The sequence below is a fragment of the Alligator sinensis genome, unplaced genomic scaffold, assembly GCF_000455745.1.
Source record: "Alligator sinensis unplaced genomic scaffold, ASM45574v1 scaffold225_1, whole genome shotgun sequence".
NCBI classification, from domain to species: Eukaryota; Metazoa; Chordata; order Crocodylia; family Alligatoridae; genus Alligator; species Alligator sinensis.
In genome coordinates this window covers 727,649-749,587 of record NW_005842180.1, presented here as the reverse complement: position 1 = coordinate 749,587, position 21,939 = coordinate 727,649, and the positions used below count along the sequence as shown (strand labels likewise).

General features: G+C 38.6%; 1 protein-coding gene across 1 annotated transcript; it reads left to right on the top strand.

Moving 5' to 3' along the window:
- Positions 1–5: 5 nt before the first annotated feature.
- Positions 6–21,415, top strand: REEP5 (receptor accessory protein 5; the record flags this gene model as incomplete). The annotated part of the gene is made up of 4 exons (XM_006026179.3): positions 6–43; positions 14,035–14,173; positions 19,933–20,101; positions 21,061–21,415. Coding segments are annotated over 4 exons (396 nt in total), but the record flags the coding sequence as incomplete, so codon positions are not given.
- Positions 21,416–21,939: the final 524 nt, after the last annotated feature.

Genomic DNA, 21,939 nt, shown 5'->3' with positions numbered 1-21,939 from the left:
TGCTCTGCAACCTCATCGGCTTCGCCTACCCCGCCTACGTCTCGTGAGTGCCCGGACGGGGAAGGGGCAGGAGGGCGGTGTCCCGTGGGAGCCCCGGGAGCTGTGAAAGAGCAAGGGTTGGGGGACCCTGTGTGTCTGTGTACACATGCCCTCCTTCAAAATCATGGCTTGGTGTGTAAAATTACATACACATAGCTGTTTTGACATGTCTGTTTAGCTGCGTACCCACATGACTGGCTGTGTGTGTGTGTGTAAAACACCCCGACTCCTTCAAAATCAGGGTTGTGTGTGCGCAAAATTTATAACTTTACACGCAACCCTGATTTTGAAGGAGTGGGGTGTTTATACATGCGCATGCATGCACACTTTCAAACTCGTGGTTGTATGTGTGTGTGTGTTACATAATTTTACACAAACCCAACCATAATTACAACCGTGATTTTGAAGGATCAGGGTGTGTTTTTATATATGTGCACACACACGGCTTTATTTGTATGTGCATATACATACAAAACTATGTGTTTAGACCTCCCCCCATGTATGGAGGAGCAGGATTTCTTGCAACTAGATTGCCCCTGGAAAAAGATAAAGCAATTCAGCTTGCAGGGTGCCTGCTTAGAGAGCACCTACAGGATTAAAAGAAAATGTAAAGGGAAAAAGTAAAGCAAATAAGGGGAAAAGGTACCTTTGACAAAGTCATGGTGACTGTGTTGGGTGAACAGCAGGTTAGCCGTTGGGGAAAGAGAGACACGCGTCTGTACGGCTGCCCTCAATGGCTGCCGTGCTGTTCCCACAACTTAATCATCATGACTTTTGCAAAGGTACCTTTTGTGTGTGTGTGTGTGTGTGTGTGTGTAATTACACACATGCACATATGTGTATGCATGTGCGCACACACTTTTGTGGGTTAAAGGTCATTTAATCAGATTCTGTGTAAGGATGTGCGCACATGGCTGGGTATAAGGAGAGAGAAAAGCAGGCTGGTGGGGTGGGGGGATGGAGAGTGGAGGGCCAGGGCAGTGAGGGGAGGATAACACAACTGAACAAATCAGTAGTTGGATGGGGAGATGGTGCCTGTGACTTGTTAAGAAAAAAACCCCAAACAACTGACCTTTTTCTTCTGCTTTATTAATGGTAGCTATGCATGGGTTGTGGTTTAAAAATGACACTGCAAAATCACAGTCACATATCTGATTTTAAGCTGTTTAATAGTTCTTGTCACTAGTGTGGAAGCACTTGAAGGTTCCCACTCCATAGAGTGTGGTGTACTGAGGAGGGAAGAACTGTCTCACTTAAGATTTACCAGTTAAACAGCAAGCGTGAAAATCTGACTTTTTTCCAGATCCCTTGTGTAGATATCCAGATGTTAAGATTCCTCAGTGCAGTGATTCTCAACCTATTTAGACTCAAGGCACTCCTGTTAGGCTTTGGCACTCTTTAGAACAGTAGGTCCCAACCTTTTTTTCCTGTGACCTGCTGCTGGAAGCAGCAGGGGTGGGGGAGCTCCTGGCACAGGGCGCAGCTTGTCTTTTCTGTGCGGCACCACCAGCATTGCCCTCATAGCCCTCATTTGGGTTGCTACCTGGGGTTGGGAACTGCAGCTTTAGAAAATGGTAGCAAAGTTTTTCACTTCTTTAACTACAGAAAAATAATACAGCAATTCTTCTATTGCAAAGAACTTAGAAAGACCACAGGTCAGACATTTTTTTTAATTGTTGGGTTTTTCTTGTGACTCATGTTTGTGCACCTAACAGTGCTAACATTGCGTGGCATCCCATGGCACCCTAAAAGGATCTTAAGGTACCCCAGGGTGCTGCACCTCCCTGGTTGAGAATCACTGTGTTAATGCTTAAGAAGTCTGTCCCTGTTATGAAGTATGTTCTGATTTTAAGCTTTTGAATGTTGTTGGCTTTAATGCGAGTTGACTTATAGGGTTGCATTTGCTTTTAGTAGCAAGAGAAAATTTCTATAGTTGGGAAAGTGGATGTTCTAGTTTAGTGCAGTTCCAGATGTTTGATAGGACACTAATTTAATCTAGTGTCAGTATGTAAGCATTGTGTGATGGACTTGAAAACAGACCTCACTTAATGAAAACTGCGCTCCAAAATAACTAACTGATGCAGAAGTTAGATGCTGGAAGAGCAACTGGTAGTAAGAAATTATTTTAAATCTTTATTATTGTTTTTGTTTTTTTTAAATCTGAGATGGCATGAAGAATTTGTGTGCGCGCCTCTTGCAGCTAGGATCATCAGTCTAGCTCATGAGTACTAAAGTAACTTTAAAAATAGAATAAAATAAATTTCCTGTTAGGACAAAACAAAATATCTTATGTTGTAAATGTTCTTGAAAGTGGATTTCAAAAAAAGCTTCCAGTAATCTAGTCATAAAATGCAAGTTTCCCCAGCTGTACTGTGCTTTTTAAAATCTGATGTTTGTCCTTACATGATAGAACTCATGTCTCTCTTTTTTAGATACTAGGCATTTTATGAATATATAAGCAGCACTTATGAAAATGTTCTCTGGCTAACATCAGGACAATTCCTTGCTGCTTTATAAGGACAAATGCAAATTACATTGGGGTGTTTGTTCTTCCTCTTTTTCTGACATCTGAAACTTGGCTCAGTTTTGGACTTGGACTAGATTAATCCTACCTTCTTAAAACAACTAAAAATCACAAGGTTTAAAACTACAGAGTGGTTTTCTGTACTTGCTCTTGTTAGAGGATGTTACTTTAGAAAATTACAGACAAAAGGACTTTTTCCAGATAAGTTTAGGTAAATGGTGTTCAGTGACTTAGTACTTCTGACATTTAAAAGAACTATTTTCTATCTAGGTAACGCTTGATGGTAACTAACTTACAATATACCAAAACTTTAAAGGAATAGCATGCTTTGTTCATTCTCTAAAATCTGTTGGTGGAAACTGTAACTTGTTGGCGTGTTGCTTTCCTTTTGATGGTCTTACTACATTATAAGGAAGTCACATGGGAGTTGTGGTTATACAACATGGCATGTTTCAGTACCAAGTAATTTTACAGCGTGAGGCAGCCTTTGTTTAAAAGTTTTATAGCACTCATCCCTGCAGTACCTCACTATTTGCATGTAGCTTCTCATATGTGAACAGTCAAATATGGATGTGGAGAATGATTACATGTCAGTATCTAGAAACTGATGCTGACTCTGTGAATCGGTAGAAAGACCAGCTTGCATGTCTTTCGAGGCAGAATGGAGGCGAATCATATGCAGTCAGTGGCTTCCCCCCCCCTTATCTTAAATTGTATTTCTTTCCCTTTCTAACTTTAATTAACGCTTTCTCTGTTCACTTCTATGTAGAATAAACATAAGTGTCTGCTTTTAGTAAGGGAAAGGGGGTTTTCACATGTATCCATTTCATGTGGAGTGTGGTTGTCCATTGGGAAGAGGTTTTCTCATGGGTAACCTGTACATCACTCCTGTGTTGCCAGGACCCTTTTTATTGAGCAGCACAGCATGTGTGCCTACACACAGATACTTCCCTCTTTGCTACAAATTCTTACCTTTCAAAAATGCAACATGGATAAAAGAATCCATTGCACTTTCTGCTTTTTCAGTTCACATTTCCACTTCTGTTTTTATATTTTTCTGGATGACAAAAAGATAAGTTGTGGAAGAAATAATAATCTTAAACTAAAATTCAGGGAATTGCCTATTGTGTAGGGCAGCCTTCCCCCCCCCCCCCCTTTTTTTTTTTCTTTAAAAAGAAATACGGTTTTGAGTTCAACTTCTGTCTCAGTGTTTGAACAGGTACTTGTTTCTATATTACAGAGTCATTAGAATGATGTCTGTCTGCTGGTAACTTGTAAACTTTTTTTTACAACATTCTTTCCATTCACAGAATCTTATTAGAAAGATAAGGTGTTGATCCTTATCATTTCAGTAATGCTCTGATTTGATCTTACTGCATTTTTTGTTGGACACTTTAAAATAAGTCATGCATATAGTTGGGTCTGCTAATCTAGTTTAAGTGAAATCCATTTTCCAGGCATCAAATGCGGGGGAAAAAAATCCTTTCATTTGAGAGAACTTTCTTGTGCTTTCTGTAAGTTAAATCTTCATGGAGAAGGAGGGAGTCCCAATGGTTACTACAGCATACTGTCCCAGGGTCTTCATTTGACTCTTATGGAGTCAAATTAGCTACATTATTGTTAAAAAAGAACATTCCAAAAGGTGGGAGGGGAGCAGATTCCTCCTGCTTCCTCATCTCTCTGTTAAATTGTTTTCTCGTAGGAAGTGGGTCCAACTTCCATTTCCGTGCTATGATTGATTCCATATTTTAAAACAAGACTGTAGAAACAAATTTAGGCCCACTGCTACAAACGCACACTTTCCTAGTTGCTTTTGTCAAGGGATGGACAGGATGTCCACTTGGACAGCCAATCCTTTGAGTTAGGAAAATGCGGTATGATTTCTCTGTTGTCTTTGACAGTGCCAAGTAGATCATCAAATATTAACAAATAGAGACCTGTAATGTGTATTTTTCTCTTAATCTTATGATTATAGAATTATAGTTGTGGGTTGTTTCCAGATCCACAGCGATTAATGCTGCCACCTTTCCCCTTCTGCCAGGTGTCCAGACCTCAGGGCAGCCTAGTGGGTTGTTTTGATGTGGTCCTGTGTACAGTATTGCACCAGCGCATATGATCAGTCTGTGGCTGGATCTAGCACATAGGCCTGGGCTGGTGTGCTGCATCATACCCATGCACCTTACCTGTGCTACATTCAGTCTGTGGACTGACCTCATGCCACTCAACTGGCCCACGGGGCAGAGAGATTGAGCACCACTGCTGTAGATCAATTTACTGAATTTTGTAATCTCTTCTGTTTGTTTGTAGTAGATCACACTGATAGTGAGGTTTTTAGCCATGGAAGTTAGAGGTAAAACTTCTAATACCTTCAGTCAGTTTCACCTCTGAACAAGAAGGGAAGTGAATGTTTCCAGTGCTTAAATAAACTAAGCAGGCTGAATCTAGAAAGTATAAGAAAGCAGAGGAAATGTTGCCAGCCTTGTTTAGCACAGTTCCTCTTATAACCAGTGGTGGTGAACTGACTACAGCAAGGTGCATATATTAGGAAGAAAAGAAAAAGTAGAGTGTTTGGTTGTGATTAAGAAAAGCAACAGGAGGGTCTACTAAAATGTCTGAAACTTCCTTAAGGCAGACAAGGTTCTTTGGGTTTATCTGATATCTTTTATTAGACCAAATAAATAGTTGGAAACCATTTTCTTAGCAATCTTTTCTTAGCTAGTTTAACAACCTATAGCCCTGAAAATTCCTAAATGCACTTAGTGTTTTATAGTTGCTAAAGAAAAAGTTGTTCTGGGCAGTAATAGTACTAAAGTCTTAAAAAAAAAGAAAACACAACTGAATACAATGCAGTCTTGTGTTCTGGCATAATTTGCATTATTGTTTTTCTTCATCTACATTTTTGCTACGTAAGTGCTGATTTCTTTTATCATCTTCATCTGACAAAAGAGCATAGTCTAGTGAATGGTGTGGCAGGGAGGGGTTTGGGAAAACAGAAACACAAGTTTTTAATTTTGTGGGTTTTTTCCATTATGTAGCCTTAAGTAAATCACTTAGTACAGGGGTGGGCAATTGTTTTGGGCAGAGGGCTGCTTACTGAGTTTCGGCAAGCCATCAAGGGCTGCATGACAGACAGCCCAGGGCAGATAAATATTAATTTTCTAAATTTTTTAGGGGCTCCGCGGGCCAGATAGAATGGCCTGGTGGGCTGCATCTGGCCCCCAGGCCACATTTTGCTCACTCCTGACATTTAGTAGTACCTCTGCCTACACCTTCCCTGTCCCAGAAAATAAGGATGTTTGATATATCTCCTACCTCAGGAGTGCTGTAATGACTATAGATCACTTTGAAAATATAAATCATTTGCACAAACTGAGAATTAGTTTGTTTTTTCAACTTTATTTCCTGCTTTTCCTTTCCTTTCGAAGATGCAGTTAAGTGAGTACACTTTTTCTCCTAAATCAGCAAATGAAATATGACCCACTGCTGGTTCTGAAATTGTATAAAAAATATGCAATTGAGGAATTTGATCACACCCCACACTTTTAAATTCAAAGATGAGGAGATCTGCCAGATCTTGCTTTTCAATCATGTTTTTAATTTGTACCATTTTTTTACAGCCCACAGTCTGGGGTTATAATGATACTTCAGGTGCTGTGAAGTGCATATTAATTTGCTGTATGATGTTTTAATTTATGGGCCTTTTAGTTCAAGCAGATCACTATCATACTTGAACAAGTCTCATGCTTCCCTTTAGAAGTAGTGGGTGGTTGGAAACTAGAGAGATTCTGTGATTAAATAATAGTAAAATTGAATTACTGCTCTTTATTTTCACTGATTTACACCACCTGAAATTTTGGCCCAATATAATTGTCAAGTGATGTTTTGACCCTACAAGCTCTCAAAGTTAGATATAGTGATCATGGAAATGCAAGTTTCTCTGGGTTGAGAGTAATGATTAAGAAATGCTTGTTTAGTAGTATGAGGGAAAATCTTGGCAAAGGACAACAGGACAGTCCCCCCCGTTCTTAGGGAAAGAAAAGTGCCCTGGGATTTGTGCTGCTGCTGTCAACAAACTACTGTATTGTTCTGATCTATAGGTTGACCTTTTTTCATTCCTTCTCAGAAAAGATATACTTCATAGTCTACTTATACTACATGGGGTCAACTTCGTAATTGGAGCAGAATGACACTGTTGTACAGGGCAGGTGATCCTGCACAGCAGCTTTACAGGTGCTGTATAGGATCATCTGCTTTATTTTGATGTTACCGAGTGATGGGCTCAGCTTGATGGGGGCAGGGTTGCAGTTGCTGAATGAACCAGATGACCGTGGCCTGGGATCCTCTTGGTTTGTTCTGCTGGAGAAGAAGGTAGGCTGGCTAGGAGCTCAAGAGCCTTGTCGTATCAAAGCTTCCAAATTCCTGTCTCCGTTGCAGAGAGCTGGGAAGCTTTGGGTCATCAGCTCTAAGGCAGTCTCTTAAATTTTAAATACATAACAACGTGTTTCACTGCACCAAAATACTAATTAGCTGCATGTGCCGCTTGCCTCATATTTCTAGACGCAGTCATATCTGACCTCATACCCACATATAATGATGGCAAAAATCCAAACACCCACTTTCTCTTTACCTACATCCTTCTAAACGTAGGACTGCTTGGATCCAGGGTTTTGACTGTAAATGTCATTAAGTTTGAAGAACTTGAGTTGAAATCTGGGCTATTGATAAGGGCCTGTTTTGTGTAAATCTATAAACAGATTCTGCTTAATTAGAAATGTTTGTCTTGATACAGTATTTTGGACAGTGTAGTGAACCTTGAGCAAAATTCCTTGGTACAGAGGCTTGTTCCTTTTTTAATTTAGAGGAAAGTTATTTATATAGAAACCCTACTTTATACAAGTAAAAAGTATTGTTTGCATTGGGGCAGAATGTTTATCAGGAAAATGAAGAATTAAGTGATCAGGAAATAAGTTTCCTTAGAAACATCTGCTTCAGTACTCTGGACAAGTATAGGCAAGTCTGCATTTCTTTCTGTTGTTTTTTTTCATGCTAGATGGTCCATTATTCTTCTTTAGTTTTGAAGAATGTACTAGATCCTGTTGAATTTAAATAGTGTTGTCACTGATCTTAAGGATAGGAAGATTGTCTCCCCTGCAAATCTAAAGACCAGGGCAGTAACTGAACATGAAATGCAGCTTTGTCAGTCTTCTCTGAAGGAATAAAATTGGCCCTTGCAGTCACAAAGGAAGTAAAAAACGTTGGTTTCACATGGCTAGCTAGTGGCTTCCTCCTGCAGAACTACAGTGTCGGTATCTGTGCTGAAAGGATGACGCACTTATTTTTGGCTCTCTGCTAGAAAAGTGCTTGCACGCCATATCTAATTGGCTATGATACCTACCAAAAGGCAAGACCAGTTGGTTGATTTCTATTGGATAAACTGAATTGAACCTCAGTACAAATGTGGATTTGTTGGCTGGGTCTAGCAATCAGGGCATCGGTACCAGCGCAGCCTCTCGTATAGATAAATTAAATTGGGATTACTGGACCCCTCCCTGGGGTTTCAAGTCATGGTAAGTCCACTGATGCAAGTAGTGTTTTTGTTTGGCTGTGTTGCACTGGATCAGTAAAGCTACATTCCTGACTGGGATTGTGGTAATTTTGTTTTAGAAAAGCCTTAGAATGGCTGTCAGTGTGGCAGGTTCTTGTGATGGAGAGGAGCTACTGTGCAGAGAATCAAGCGTTTTGGAAGAGACCTCCAGCCCAAATCTAGTCCCCTGCACAGAGTTCTGAATTACCTTGGGTAGTTGACTATCCAGTGTCTCCTTGAAAACTTCCAGACTTCTCTGGGAAGCTTGTTCCATTGTCTGATTCTTCTGATAAGTATAAAGATTTCCCTGAGACTTGATCAAAATCTGCTTTGCTACAATTTAAATCCACTGCAAAATATCTTGCCCTCTGTGGCAAGGGAAAACAACATTTTTCCACCACCTCTATGTCAGCCTTCAAATATTTTAAACCTAGCATGTCTTCTTTTTTTAATCACCTTTTCTCCAGATTAAATCTACTAGTTCTTTCAGTCTTTCTTCCATATGGGTTGCTTTTCAATCCTTTTATTATTATTGCTGCTCACCTCTGGATCCTCTCCAGTTTCTGTAATCTGTAAAACGCAGTTCCTGAAAACGCAGTATGCCAGGTGAAGCATAACCACTGCTGAGTAAAGTGATAGTCACCTTCTCTGCATATGCTTCTATTAATATAACCCAGAATTGCATTTAATACTGTTTTCTGATAGCATTGAATTGCTGAGTCGTGTGTTTGATGTACCGTAATTTCTGAATCTTTCTTGGCAGTGCTGTTATGAAGAAGGTTATCCTTTTTTGGTCTGCATTTTATTTTTCTTCCCTTGGTGTACCATCCTTATATTTGCCTTTGGATGCATCTTGTCTGCTGCCCAGCTTTTCCAGTTTATCAGGATCTCTCTAAATTTTCATTCCATCCGCCAAAGTGTTTACCGCTCTTCTTAGTTTGGTCACCTGCAAATCTGATCAGTACTCAGTCTGTCCTTGCACCCACGTCCATCTCAGTTCATCTCCTAGCAATTAGTACCTGACTCCATGTATGGAGGCTAGTTGTTGTCTCCTGACCCGCACCTCCAGTAAACTTATCTGATGCTCTTTCATATATGCATGAATTGTGAGAAGGAAGATGGCAGAGCAATTTTTTTCTTTTTTTTCTGGGGAGAGAGGGAGGATAGTGTGTCTGTGTGGCAGAAAGTGGCTTTAGATGATGTCTGGAAACATGGTGTTTTTGGTGACCGGCTGAAAGATTTAAGGTTAAAGTCCAAATTTGGTGTATGAAGGACAGTGAGAGAAAGATCAGAACAATGAAGGAGATGTAAATGTGGGTATTTCCTGCATAGAAGCAATGTCACTGTGACTTTTAGGTGATTTACCAGAAATAGGATGAGAAAAATGGAAGAAAAGATGGCATTAGAATGGTGAAGTCTGTTTAACACAGAGATGGGCAAGTCTGTTCCTCTGGGTCCATGAGTGTGTCTTTGTGAGATGCTCTTTAAACACCTTCAGTTGCCTCTGTGGAAAAAATGAAGTTTATTTTCTACCTGTGGGGACTTTTTACCATCTTTTAATTTTCACTGAGCCTGACGAAGGCCATGTGTGGCCAAAAGCTTGCAGAAAGATATATTTTTTTTTTTTTTGCGATTTCTTAGTTGGTCTAATAAAAGGTATCATCTCTGAACCAAGAGTTCTAGAGTTTTGCATTTCTTTTTGTCTCAGAACAACAGTACTACCAAATATAGTACAGTAGTGGAACAGAAATGTTATTTACTTCATGAGAGGTATATACAGCACATTTATAGGCTCTTCATTTAACAGGGAGGTAAATACACAGTAAGTTACAGATGTCAGGCCTTTTAAAGCCCTCCCATCTGTGGTTGTATTTAATTTCATAGTGTTATGGTGAGGAGGGGGATAGCACTTGAGTGTCTTCAGCTTTATAACAATGCTGCCACTCAAGTTTTGTTTTCTGAGAGGGAAAGTGCTATCTCTGATTGGAACATATTTTGGCACCACTTTTTTGAAATGGGGAAGGGCTAGACAGATTAACAACCAACCAAAGGAAAAAGGTTCTCCATTTAGAAAATTCACACTCTCTCTTTGGTATTGATTTTTTTTTTTTTTCACTTTTTGTGCATGGTACAAGAAAGCTTCTGATCTAAAGCTGATACCTTATTGTACCCAGTACTAGAGTGACGACACTGAAATGGAAAGCAAAGGATATAAGCTTTCATGTTAGAGACATATATGGGAGACCTGGAAACTGATGTTTTTCATAATATCTTAATTCTATGCATCCCTTATTTTATTGGCATAAGGCTTATCTTGTATGCAGTGTAAATTCTAGGCTTTTGAGTAATCCTTTTTTTTTTTTTAATGACCTTTGGCAGTAATAGTTTCTGGATTCCATGCCTTAACAATTGTAAAGGTTACAAGTATAAAGGTTTGTCTGTTGTTCATAGTAGACACAAAAGGAAAGTAAGTACTTTTGTGAATTGTTAACTCTAATAATAATTTATAACATTAGAGGTACATGAAGACTGAAACTTTTTTTTCTGCCAAATTGATTGTCTGAATCAGTTCAAAGTGGGCCAGAGAATTTTAAGTGTATTAACTGAACTTGGTAACTTCAGAATACCATCTACAATAAATAGTAGGTCATAGGAAAAAATTTAGAATTAAGTCTAACAATTACTGTGGTACAAAATAGAATTAAAATTTTTAGGTGTAAAAAAAGAGAGTTGTATTATAGTGTAAACTTACTAAATTCAGTAAAGGAAACATTAAAATTAGGGTAGCTCTGGGATGTTCTTGATTCTGCATTGTAACAGAAAATGCTGTTGAGGAGCAGTATGTTTTTTTCAGAGACCATTGTTGTCTTTGTGCAATACTAACGTAAATGATTGTTTGAATTCCTAAATCCTAGTTAAAGTGCATAAAATTGAGAGAGTATTATGTTTGGAAGAGTTTTGTATCCAGACGGATCTTTGTGCTGTGACGTGGCATGTCAGTGTTATAGCAGCTTGATTGGTTGGGGGAATAACCTGCCAAGGAATATATTTTTAGTCTTTTATTTTTTTCCCTTAGTTTATACCTCATGGGTTTTGGGTCCTTCCTTCCTGTTTGATTTCTAATAATACTGATTTTATAGGTCTTTATGCTGTCTGTTACCACAAATGACTCATCTGTTCTCTTGGCATACAAATAACTATTGCAACAAGGCAGTCTTTGAGAAAATGACACTTTTTAAAATGTGGTGTCAATTTTGGTGGTATTGCTAATAATTTATGATCTGACTTCATCTCTAATTTTTATTTTTATCACTTGTTAACGCAGATGTATATTGAGTATTCTACTGTCTTAATTTTTATTCGGATAAAATAATGAATGTACTTTAGTTGCATAAAATATTGTAAAAGGGTAATGAATCTCCTATTACAGTACAGAAGTAAAGTTCAGTAAAAACATATTCAGAAATGGATGCTGAAGAGAAAAGATGGATCAAATTATAAGTTGTTTCAGTACAAATACCCAACCTGTTCTAAGTGCAATGAAGCTAGTTCTTACGTACTATTAAAATCATATTTACTCAGACTGGTTTACTTTTGACATTAAATATAGTAGACTTGGAGTTTTGTGCAACGAAAGGAACAAAACCTGTTGCCACACTTTAAATATAAGACTCATTGGTGCTGTCATCCCTATGTATATCTTATGGTGTATTATTTTCATCTTGTCCTTAATTTAAAACAAGGTTACTTTTTTAAAAGGAAGATCTATCAAAGTGTAGTATTTTAAAGTTATATTATAATAAAAAATCATGTAGATTTCTCTCTGTTCCATTTTATGAGAGTCAGCAGCTTCTTGAACGACCATACATGAATATTAACCAAAAGAATTTAGGGATTTTTTTAATCACAAGCAACACTTGTGCAACAGCTGCCAGGCCTGTCAATGATGAAGTTCCATGTCTTTAAGTTTTGGAATAACTGTTGTGCTTGTTTTAATTGGAAAGAAATGGTGGGCGAAAATGACAGACTTATGAAAAATTGTGTATTTAAAATACAGATCTACACTGGCATTGGTCTTTAATAGAGCGAAGAACTTGCTCATGAGGCAGGGCTGTCTTACAAGGTTTTGTTCTTTCTAACTTTTCCAACCTATCACTGAAAACTGAAATTACTAGTGACTGTCCATTTTTACTCCTTCCCCCTGCCACATTTTTTTGTTTCTAGTTCTACATTGCTGGCTATCTGTACTTACCAGGAGCTAACTTTGCTTGCTACTTTGGGGCTGTGGCAGACATCTTTGTAAAGATGGCAGATGCCAATCCTTCCTCTGCTCCTTTCCCCCCATGGAATGTGCCTTGTAGCATCTAGATCAGACTACTTACAAATAAGAGGGATGTGATGTTGCCTCTTGCAGGGTAGAGAAACCTCCATCTGAATTTTAATGTTGCATTTCAGCTGAATAAACAGAAAAGTAGTAATCCATTAGTATAACAAACTGCTGCTTTTTACTGTGTACATAATTACAAATAAAGCTGCTTTGTTCTTTTGATCCCTCTATCACTGATGATAAGGTTCCACTGTATATACTTCTGGCACCTAATTGTATTGGCCCAGCTCTTATCTATATTTTTATGCACATCTGCTACTGTACAGTACAGGCTTCAACAAAAACACTAGTTCTCAGGAATAAGTTAATTTCCATTTTGCTTGGAGGAGCTGGAGAGAGCAAATTGTCCTTCTCCCCCCCCTATCCTCAGTGCTTTCAAATGGTACAGGGGCTCCTCCTAAATTTGTAGCAGGGCTTCGGAGAAGATTCTACCATCTTCAGGCACTTAAATTGTGGTTCATATATTTATTTTGTATTTTAATTTTGGATGCTTACTTTCAACCTAGGTTTGAGCCTTTAGTATTAATGTTTTCAAGATTGCTTCTCTCTTAAGTAATCAATTAGAAATGCATTTCCCCCTGAAAATGAAAGCATTAAAATACTTATGATGATAAAATTGCAAGAGTTGGCAGTGCTGTCTCCTTAGGTATCAGGAGAATTGGCTATTTCACTTCTTTAGTTTGAGTGGAACAAGGGCTATCCTGTCTGGAGTGTTTGCAAAACATCTAAAACAACATAGGCACTACATAAATAACTATTTAATAGGTATATACATAAGGCTGAAATAGGGGGAAATTTAAGTCAGATCAAGACCTCTGTCTGTCAGCCTTTCACTTTGGGGGCCCTCCGTTCCCATCCTATTCTTTGGTTTAGTACTTCTGTATCCTTCTACCCATTGGTATGTCAGCATTGTTTTTCCCCAGGATAGTTTTTTGGCACACTTCTATTTGCACAGTTCAGTAGCTTACTCTCTGATAGGAGGGCACAAACTACATTGGTTCACATTAAATTCCATCTAAATTTCTCAAGCACTGGGTACTAAGTACCTGCCAGGTACAGTCATTAAAAAATAAACAAAGGTCTAGTAATTGTACACTATCCCCTCTAGGAACAACCCCCATGATGTTGAGAGGTTGGCTGTATGGATTTGTAAAAAGCCCTGTTGCTTTCTCCTTGCTCACAAAATAACTATAAAGTAAGGTCATTATAAACAGAATTTAGCGCTGGTGAATTGTTGGTGTCTGCTCATAATCCTTTATCACAGAGTTGTAAGTAGGGGACACAAAAATGTAGCCTTCCAATATACAGAGAGACTTTGATATTCAGTTTGTGGGTGAGCTGGCTGTATGAAAGGAATGCTTCAATCCATACAAAGGTAAATGAAAGTAATTGAGAGGGGTGACAACAGCTCCTCTTCTCCCTGCACTGTCCCCCCCGTCCCTCCCCAGTTACTGTTGTAATGAGAACTGTTGCTACTGACCTGTTCTGCTTTCCTTTCAGAATCAAGGCAATTGAAAGCCCCAACAAAGATGACGACACACAGTGGCTGACTTACTGGGTTGTTTATGGAGTCTTCAGCATTGCAGAATTCTTCTCTGATATCTTTCTGTCTTGGTTCCCTTTTTACTACATGCTGAAGGTTTGTTACTTCATTTCTTCCCCCTCTTCCCCCCTCCAATAAGGATTTTGATGGAACTGATTAATATCTTCTGAAGTGATAAACAGTAGTAAGATTTTTTTTTCTGGTTAATTTTTAGACCAATTAGCATATAGTACCAAGTAAACTGCAATGCTAACACTTTCTTGAGGTTAGGGGAACAGTGAAGAGGAGGCAAGGAATTCTTGCTATCTAACACCTTAAGATTTGTGTTGGCATGTACTCATGCAGTGGACAGGTCTTGGGGATATGTCCAAGTTTACACAAGTAGGGGCTAGAAGGAGCAGAGAGGTCACAATGAAAAGTAAAATGTCAGCTTCTTATTATGGTCACTTGTGGAATGGAGAGGGGAATTGGAGGGTAAGGTTATACATTTTGGATTATATAGCTTCATTTGTCCCTTTAAATATTCTTCCCTCCACCTGCTATACCTTTTGTTTCTAGTTCTACATTGAAGGCTATTTGTACATATCAAGCAGAGTCAGCTCAGGGTACTTTGGGGCAGTGACAGATATCTTTGAAAAGATGGCAGGTGCTATCTTTCCCTGCGCCGCCACCCCCACCCCCTTCCAGGAATATAACCCATAGCATCTAGATCAGATCATTTACAAATGAAAGATGGGTGTGATGTTGTCTCTTGAAGTTGCAACACCTTATCACTGAAGTATCTGCAGCCTGCACTTTGACTACAAAGTGGAACCTGCTTAAGATAGTAGGCTTTCTCTGCCAACCGACTTAAGCAATGCAGTTGTTTGAAAGCTGACCCAGAAAGTTATGTTCAACAAAATAGCCAATTGCCATGTGCCCTGAGAGGCAAAGGAAGCTGCAGCTAAAGCAACTGCATTTTAAGTGCAGCAGTTAATTGCTATGTATTTTCTGGATTGGGTTCTCTTTTTCTCTATCCCTATTTCATCCCCTCATTTGCACTTTATTTTTGTAACAACTGGTTGCACAATGCTTAATTCTAAGAAGTAAGTTAGCCCAGTAAAGGTTTTTATATGATCATAGTAACAGTTACAAGTCAGTCATGCAATTTTAACTACTAAGATCTGATTCTCTAGCAAGTCACTGCTGGAAATCTTCCTCTATTTTCTGGGTAGCCAAAAACATGCCAGGGATCTCTTGAAGCAAGCAAAATGTAGATGCTGCTGTAAAGAGTATACAAAGTACTAGTAACATGACCTGCCTTGTTTGGTCAGGTTAACAGTTCTGATGTTATGAAATAAAAATATTATGTTCAGCTGTAGTTACTATCTTAATAAAGAGACATTAACCAACTGAAAAGTTCAGCGAAGACAAAATAATTGGACTTCTAGAAATGGTTTAAAAACATTAAGTACAGCAAAAGCTGTGTTATCCGGCACTTTATCAGCTGGAAAGCTCCACTGACCGGCATCTGAGGGACGTGGCAAAAGCGTAACCGGAAGTCCCACTTCCAGTTTCACCGCTGCAAGCCGAGTTCTTCTTCATCACTTCTTTTGCCCATGACCTGAGGCAAAGCAGCCTGTGCAGGGGCTCCCCTCCCCATCCCCTGGCACACTGATGCCGGGGAGTGCACCAGACAGTGCATATTTGATTAATCGGCATCCTCCATTCCCAGGGGATGCCGGATAACAGAGCTTTTACTGTAAATATATACAGTCTGTCAAAAAACTTGACTAAAGAACATAAGCCTAAAAACAGCTAAAGAGTGTACACATCCACAGAGGGTCCATACATCATTGCTTGGTGTGAATTTTAAAATCTTTTTGTTGAAAATCAAGAGAGCCTTCTGGCAGTGAACAACTGTATTAGACTGTGGATTAGATACCCTGCAGGAGAAGAAAGCTCATAGCCTGGAACCTCTAAAACTTGATTGGGTAAAACACCAGAAGACAGTCTGTAGTGAAAAATAGATCTCTTCTGTCCCTGCTTCCATACTTATATGAGAGAAGCTATGTTCTGACCTTTGGCTGAATGAAGTAGTTGTCATCAGATCTCAGTTATTTCAAAATTTTGTTCAGTCTGCTGCTATGAAATGGGGTAGGTTTCTATCTGAAGATTTCATTATGAAACCCTGTTAATATATCACCATGTTGTTAAGGTTACAAACTATTGAGATTCATTTCTCAAACCACCTGGTATCTCTAGGTCTGCTGGAGAGACTAGGTGAATGTTTTTTACCCAGAACTGATGTTGTGTAATGAGCGCTCGGTGTTCCATGTTTTTTTGTAGAAAACACATGAAGTGTGCACATATTTGCCATAAGCCAGTTCAGCATAGAGATGCCTGAGCTAGCTTGGGCATCAGGAGCATTCTGGCTTTGGTAGCCTGGAGTTCAACATAGCATACCTCACCTGCTTCTCTGTCATATTAGTCTAATCTTAATTAACAGCCAGAGTTGACCTGATTCTGAGCTCCACAATGCCACAGCTACACTCCTACCACTACCTAAGATAGATAATTTTAAATCTAGCTCTTGACACTTACACTGCAGTTACCTGTGTGGCTATACAGCAGACAATCTAAGAGTGCAGCAATGATGATCCTTTTTTTTTTTTTTAAATGTACTTCTCTCTGAGAACGCTCATTTTCTCATTACAAAACAACTGGGGCTATAGTCAGGCAGATGTATGGCTCGTGTCAAAACTTTATAAATGACTGGACAGGCTACATTAGGTTTAGCAGTCTGGCAGTTTCAAATTTAAAATTTCAGAACACAAGACATTTTATATATCAAATGCCAGCAAAATCTGAAAGCAAAATACAGTTCAAATTTAAGCTGTCTTGGAAATGTATCTAATCAACTGCAAAAAGCTTATTTCAGCAAATATAAAAATACAAAAGGCTATTAAGAATAAATCCAGAATTGGGAAGGATTAAATTAATTTGGCCAACCAGAAAGAGGACTGGAATCAAAGCAGCTAATCTTAATCTTAGCCACAAAAAAACCCCAACTTTAAATTGTTTTCACTTTGGCCAGAGAGAAAGTTGGACTTGATGCAGGGGGATTTCCTACAATTAAAGAGTTCAGTTGTGGGGGAGGGAGAGGAAGAGGGGAGAGTGTGTGCATGCACACGCGCGCAGGGAGACAAGTGAAATAATTTTGTCTTTGAATAGTTTAAGAAATATAGTTAATATGTTGGAGCTAGAGAAGTATAAGATGTAGTACTCTTTTATAAAATAGACTAAATGAACAGTCCCATGTAAGTAGAAGCTTTTGAGAAGAACTCTTCAACCCTTTTAGTTTCTCTGACAAGTTGTTTAATGAGACTTACTGCAGTTCCATTTTAATTGCTTACTAGCACCATATTTGTATTACCTCTGAACTTTATTTCTTCAAATTTATTAAATGCTCCAAAACTGTGGGCAGATGCTTTTAATCATTTGCAATTTTTAAATTTTATTTTCTAAGACTTCCTCCTGCCATTGGGGAAAAATAAAATCTCTTTTCAAGCCAGTTTACCAACAAACTCCCATCCACCACAAATTAGAATGTATAGCACTTACCTGATAGTGGTATGTTAAAAGGAGAGTTCAAAATGGCCTAGCAGCAATCAGTAGAAAGAGTTATCCCCCCTTTTTGAGAGAGTCATGCCCCAGCTAGGTGCCTAATTTCTTAATACGATATTTTGGATTTTGCCTTTACTGGAAAAAAAAAGTGTGGCTTTAAAAAAAATGCTAGCTATCTCTGCATAATAGAGAGAGAGATTAGTAGTTTTTGTCTCTCAATTCCTGTTTGAGATAAAGTAAACCCTAGATAAGGCATGCAGACTTGACCATACATAATGTTTTATCATTGAAGAATAAGCCTGGAGGAAAAATAGCAAACTTCTTCCCAGCAACCCCCTCCTCCTTCCCCAATTCTTGTAGCAAATCCTCAATTATAATTTTCAGAATCAAATTTTTGTGGTGACAGTTTCTGACTTAAAATATACTAACAACTTAAATTGAAGATTACGGGCTTTGATTTCCTTTCCTTGTACAGATCAAGCTGCTATTTTAAGCTCTTCAATATTACAGCGAACAAAGCATCCAAATACTCAAATGGTTATTCTCTTTTGTTTTTTTTCCTGAAAGAACACTACCTACCATAAATCAATGAAGTTTTTCAGTCTTAACTTGAGCTCTCAACATTGCCATAAGGAAATCGGAAGAATAGCAGCAACAAAGTAGAGCAATGGCATGACTGAGTATAACCCTGTTCTGGTAGAACAATGTGGTTGCAAAGGTAGCTTTAAATAGTGCTTTGGTATGATGCCAGATACTGGAAACCCATTTGTGAAGAACTACATAAATGACTGTACCCTCATGAGGGGTCTTCTACATCCTGCCAGGCTCTGGAGGTGCTATTATGAAATACCAATCACTTCGGTTGAGTAACTGTTCTGTTTTAGGCAGAAATATTAGTACTGCCAATTGATAAACTTACCTAAGATGATCATGCTTTTTAATTACTTATATATTTGCCATACTTTAGCTGCCTGGACTGAAATTTTCTATTTTGCATTGTATCTGCATCCAGTGGAGGGTCTTTGGAGAGCTTCAGCTATTTCTGGCAATAAAGATATGGGAAAATGTTTTGGGTTTTTTTTCTTCTTTTTGCTGATTGTTTTGCTGCTTGCTTACCCTGGAGCAGGGATGTAACCCTCTGCCTTTGTATCAGGGGTTTATCTTGCTGCTACTAGGTTTCCTGGGTTTTTTCTTTGAAAAATCTGCCAGCACATACTCCATAGAGACTTAGAGTTTAGCCTCAAGATTTCTAATTGGAATGTACTGACCTGCAGAGCTGAAGCCAGATTTTCTCTCTTGTTTTTATAGCTGTTCTGTGTTAGGGCAGGATTAGAACAGAAACTAAGGAACCTTACTTTCCTGTCCTTTGAATGGCCTTTATCATGTATACACCCAAGCTACATGGAAGAGGAAGCTGTTTTGAATAGAAAGGACAAAAGCTGAACCAGGAGAGGGAATGGCATTTGATTGGGAAGAAGGGAAGGCATGGGAGCCTAGAACTGGTGGGGAGCTTTATAAAGAGCAGGCTTTTCTGCACAACCCTTCTTCATCTATACAACAGGTCTATCCTGAGCACTGAATTTGTAAATTGCTTACTGGGTCAGCTGAAATCAACAGAACTCTTGTGAATTATAGGCAGAATTTGGCCCAGTTTTAGTTAGTAATATAAAAGTATCTCATTTAAACAGATTATCTTTTCTCTCGGCACCTCAGTGGAAAGGGAACTCATTACTAGTGCTTGAGAGTCAGGAAAGACTTTTACGTTACTAACTAAAACTGGGCCAAATAGACTCATTACCCTCATTTTATAGCTAAGCAACTGAGGACACAGAAACTGACTGCTGGCTTAAGTGCAGGTGTGGTGAGTGTAGGGCATTAATATGGAGAGAATGCTTTTAATGTAAAAACGAGAGAACCTATCTTTTAATATTAATACTGGTACAATGTACTTTCCCCTCAGTATGCACAGTTACACCAATATAAAGGTACCTTATAAACACATGTCTTACCGGCTTCTTCTGATCTGGGTATTAAGTTTTATCAGTACGTGCACTCTCTCTGGACATCTGTCCCCTCACAAAGGGCTTTGTGTACTGCTTTACCTGTATTGTGTAGATGGAGTATTTCAATGCTTGCATATGTAAAAAAGTTTTAAATAACCTTCAACTTATTTTCCAAGTGTGCTGGACCTGGGGAAAGAACTTGTATGTCTCATCCTACATCCTCTTCTGCTTTCTTGTTCCATGCAGTGCGGTTTTCTGGTGTGGTGCATGGCTCCAAGCCCTTCCAATGGAGCAGAGCTTCTCTACCATCGAATTATCCGCCCTTTCTTCCTGAAGCATGAGGCTCAGCTGGATGATGTTGTAAAAGATCTGAAAGACAAAGCTGCAGAAACTGCTGATACCATCACCAGGGAAGGTGAGGCCAAGACTGAAAAGCCTATAAAAAGAATTTGCAATTTTACCTTTCCAGTATCAGTGCTTTAGGAAAAAGTCAAGAATGTTGGTATTGTTAGATGCTGCTTTTCAAGATGTTAGGGTTGAGGGGGGCAGTGTTGTTTGAATGGGGAAATTAAGTTTGTTTGAAGGTCCAAGAAAGAGGCATGGTGCTTCAAGTCTGCTGTTTTTTAGAGCATGTTAATTCTAAATGGCTGTTGTCTTGCTTGAATCCCAGTCTGAGGAGAGAAGGGACCTCCTAGAAAAACAGCTGAAGCATCTTTAGACCATAAATTATATTGTCACTTGAGATTTCCCTTTATTCTCTAATTTCTCCATTTTTTTTTTCTATTTGTACTTATATGTGACCTTTACTAGGAGAACATACCTGGTGTTATATACAATATCAGTTATAAAATAGATAACTTCCATTTTCTCTACTGTTTCTGTTCTATTGCCTATGTTTTATGCCTATTCTGTTACTTTCCTCCTCTTTCATTCTTTCATCTTTCTTTTGTTTCCCATCTTTAAATACCTTTTAGATATGATGGTTGTATATACATCTTTTACATCTTGCTAACACTATCCCAGTTCCACATCATTTGACTAGTCTGTTTCTTGCTCTGGATTTTATAGTAGAGTTACAAAATATACATCTACTTTAGCTTAGTAAACCCAGTTTTTCATTTTAAATGGTACTACTTAGACTCATCACTGCTTCCCTATAATATAAAGCTTAAGATTCTGTCGTTAAGGTTATAGGAAATCTGATTTCATTCCCTGATTCTCCTCAGGTGGGTTTGGTTGGTTAAATGTTGTCCTTCTACTGGAGGTGGGATTTGAGTCCTTTACATCTCAATAGCAGTAAAGCAAGTTACTTCTAGTATGCTAAAAGTTAACACTTATCTTTTTTTTTTCCCCTTCCCCCTTTCCATCTTACAGCCAAGAAAGCTACAGTGAATTTACTGGGTGAGGAGAAGAAGAGTACTTAAAACAGTTAACTGGATGAAGAAAGTTTCCTTCCCCCTCCCCCTTTATAAAGCTTGATGTTACTGGGGACTGTGGTATAATTTTAACAATGTTGCCTTGGAAACATTTTTGATATATTAGGGGAATGTGTTGTAAGTTTTGCTTACTACTTTGCTGTTGTCTGTATAAAAAGTGAGCATTTTTATTTAAATGCAGTGCAGTGAACAGCATCTAAAGCTTATTGAAAATATTTTATTAGTCACTGTGCAGAGGAAGATCTTTCAGTAGCTTCCTCTTGCAGTAAACATAAATAAAATGATATATCCCACAGGCTCTGCAATTCAGTTTTTCTTTATGCATGCATTCTCTGTAGTTCTGTTAACATTTAACTGTGGTTCTTCCTGTAATGTACAACCCTTGTATGGAAAAAATGCTCCAAATGCATTTTCATGCATATATTTACATATACAAGGAATAGTTATCAAAAGAAAGTGTTTTATGATACCTCCCCACTAATGAAGTTGTAAATGATTTAAGTTGAGTGCAGTAGGCACCTGGTCACAGAGATTCTGTGTTGCACATGTGTGTATTCTTAAATGAGTAGAGGTTACACACAGAAAAGAGTACTTTGGTGCCAGTGACCAAATTTATACTGGTGTGACGTTATTTGCCAGAAATGGATGCACTGAATTGCTTGTCTAAGGTGAGTAAAACCTAGTCCCTTCCTTGTTTAGTTAAATGCAGCAGGCATCTAAAACTAAGAATGGAGTGCCTTATAAATAAATTGACTCAGAAGAAAAGCAGAGGTACCTTTCACTGAAAATTAGTGCTACTCTGAAAATTAACTAAAAA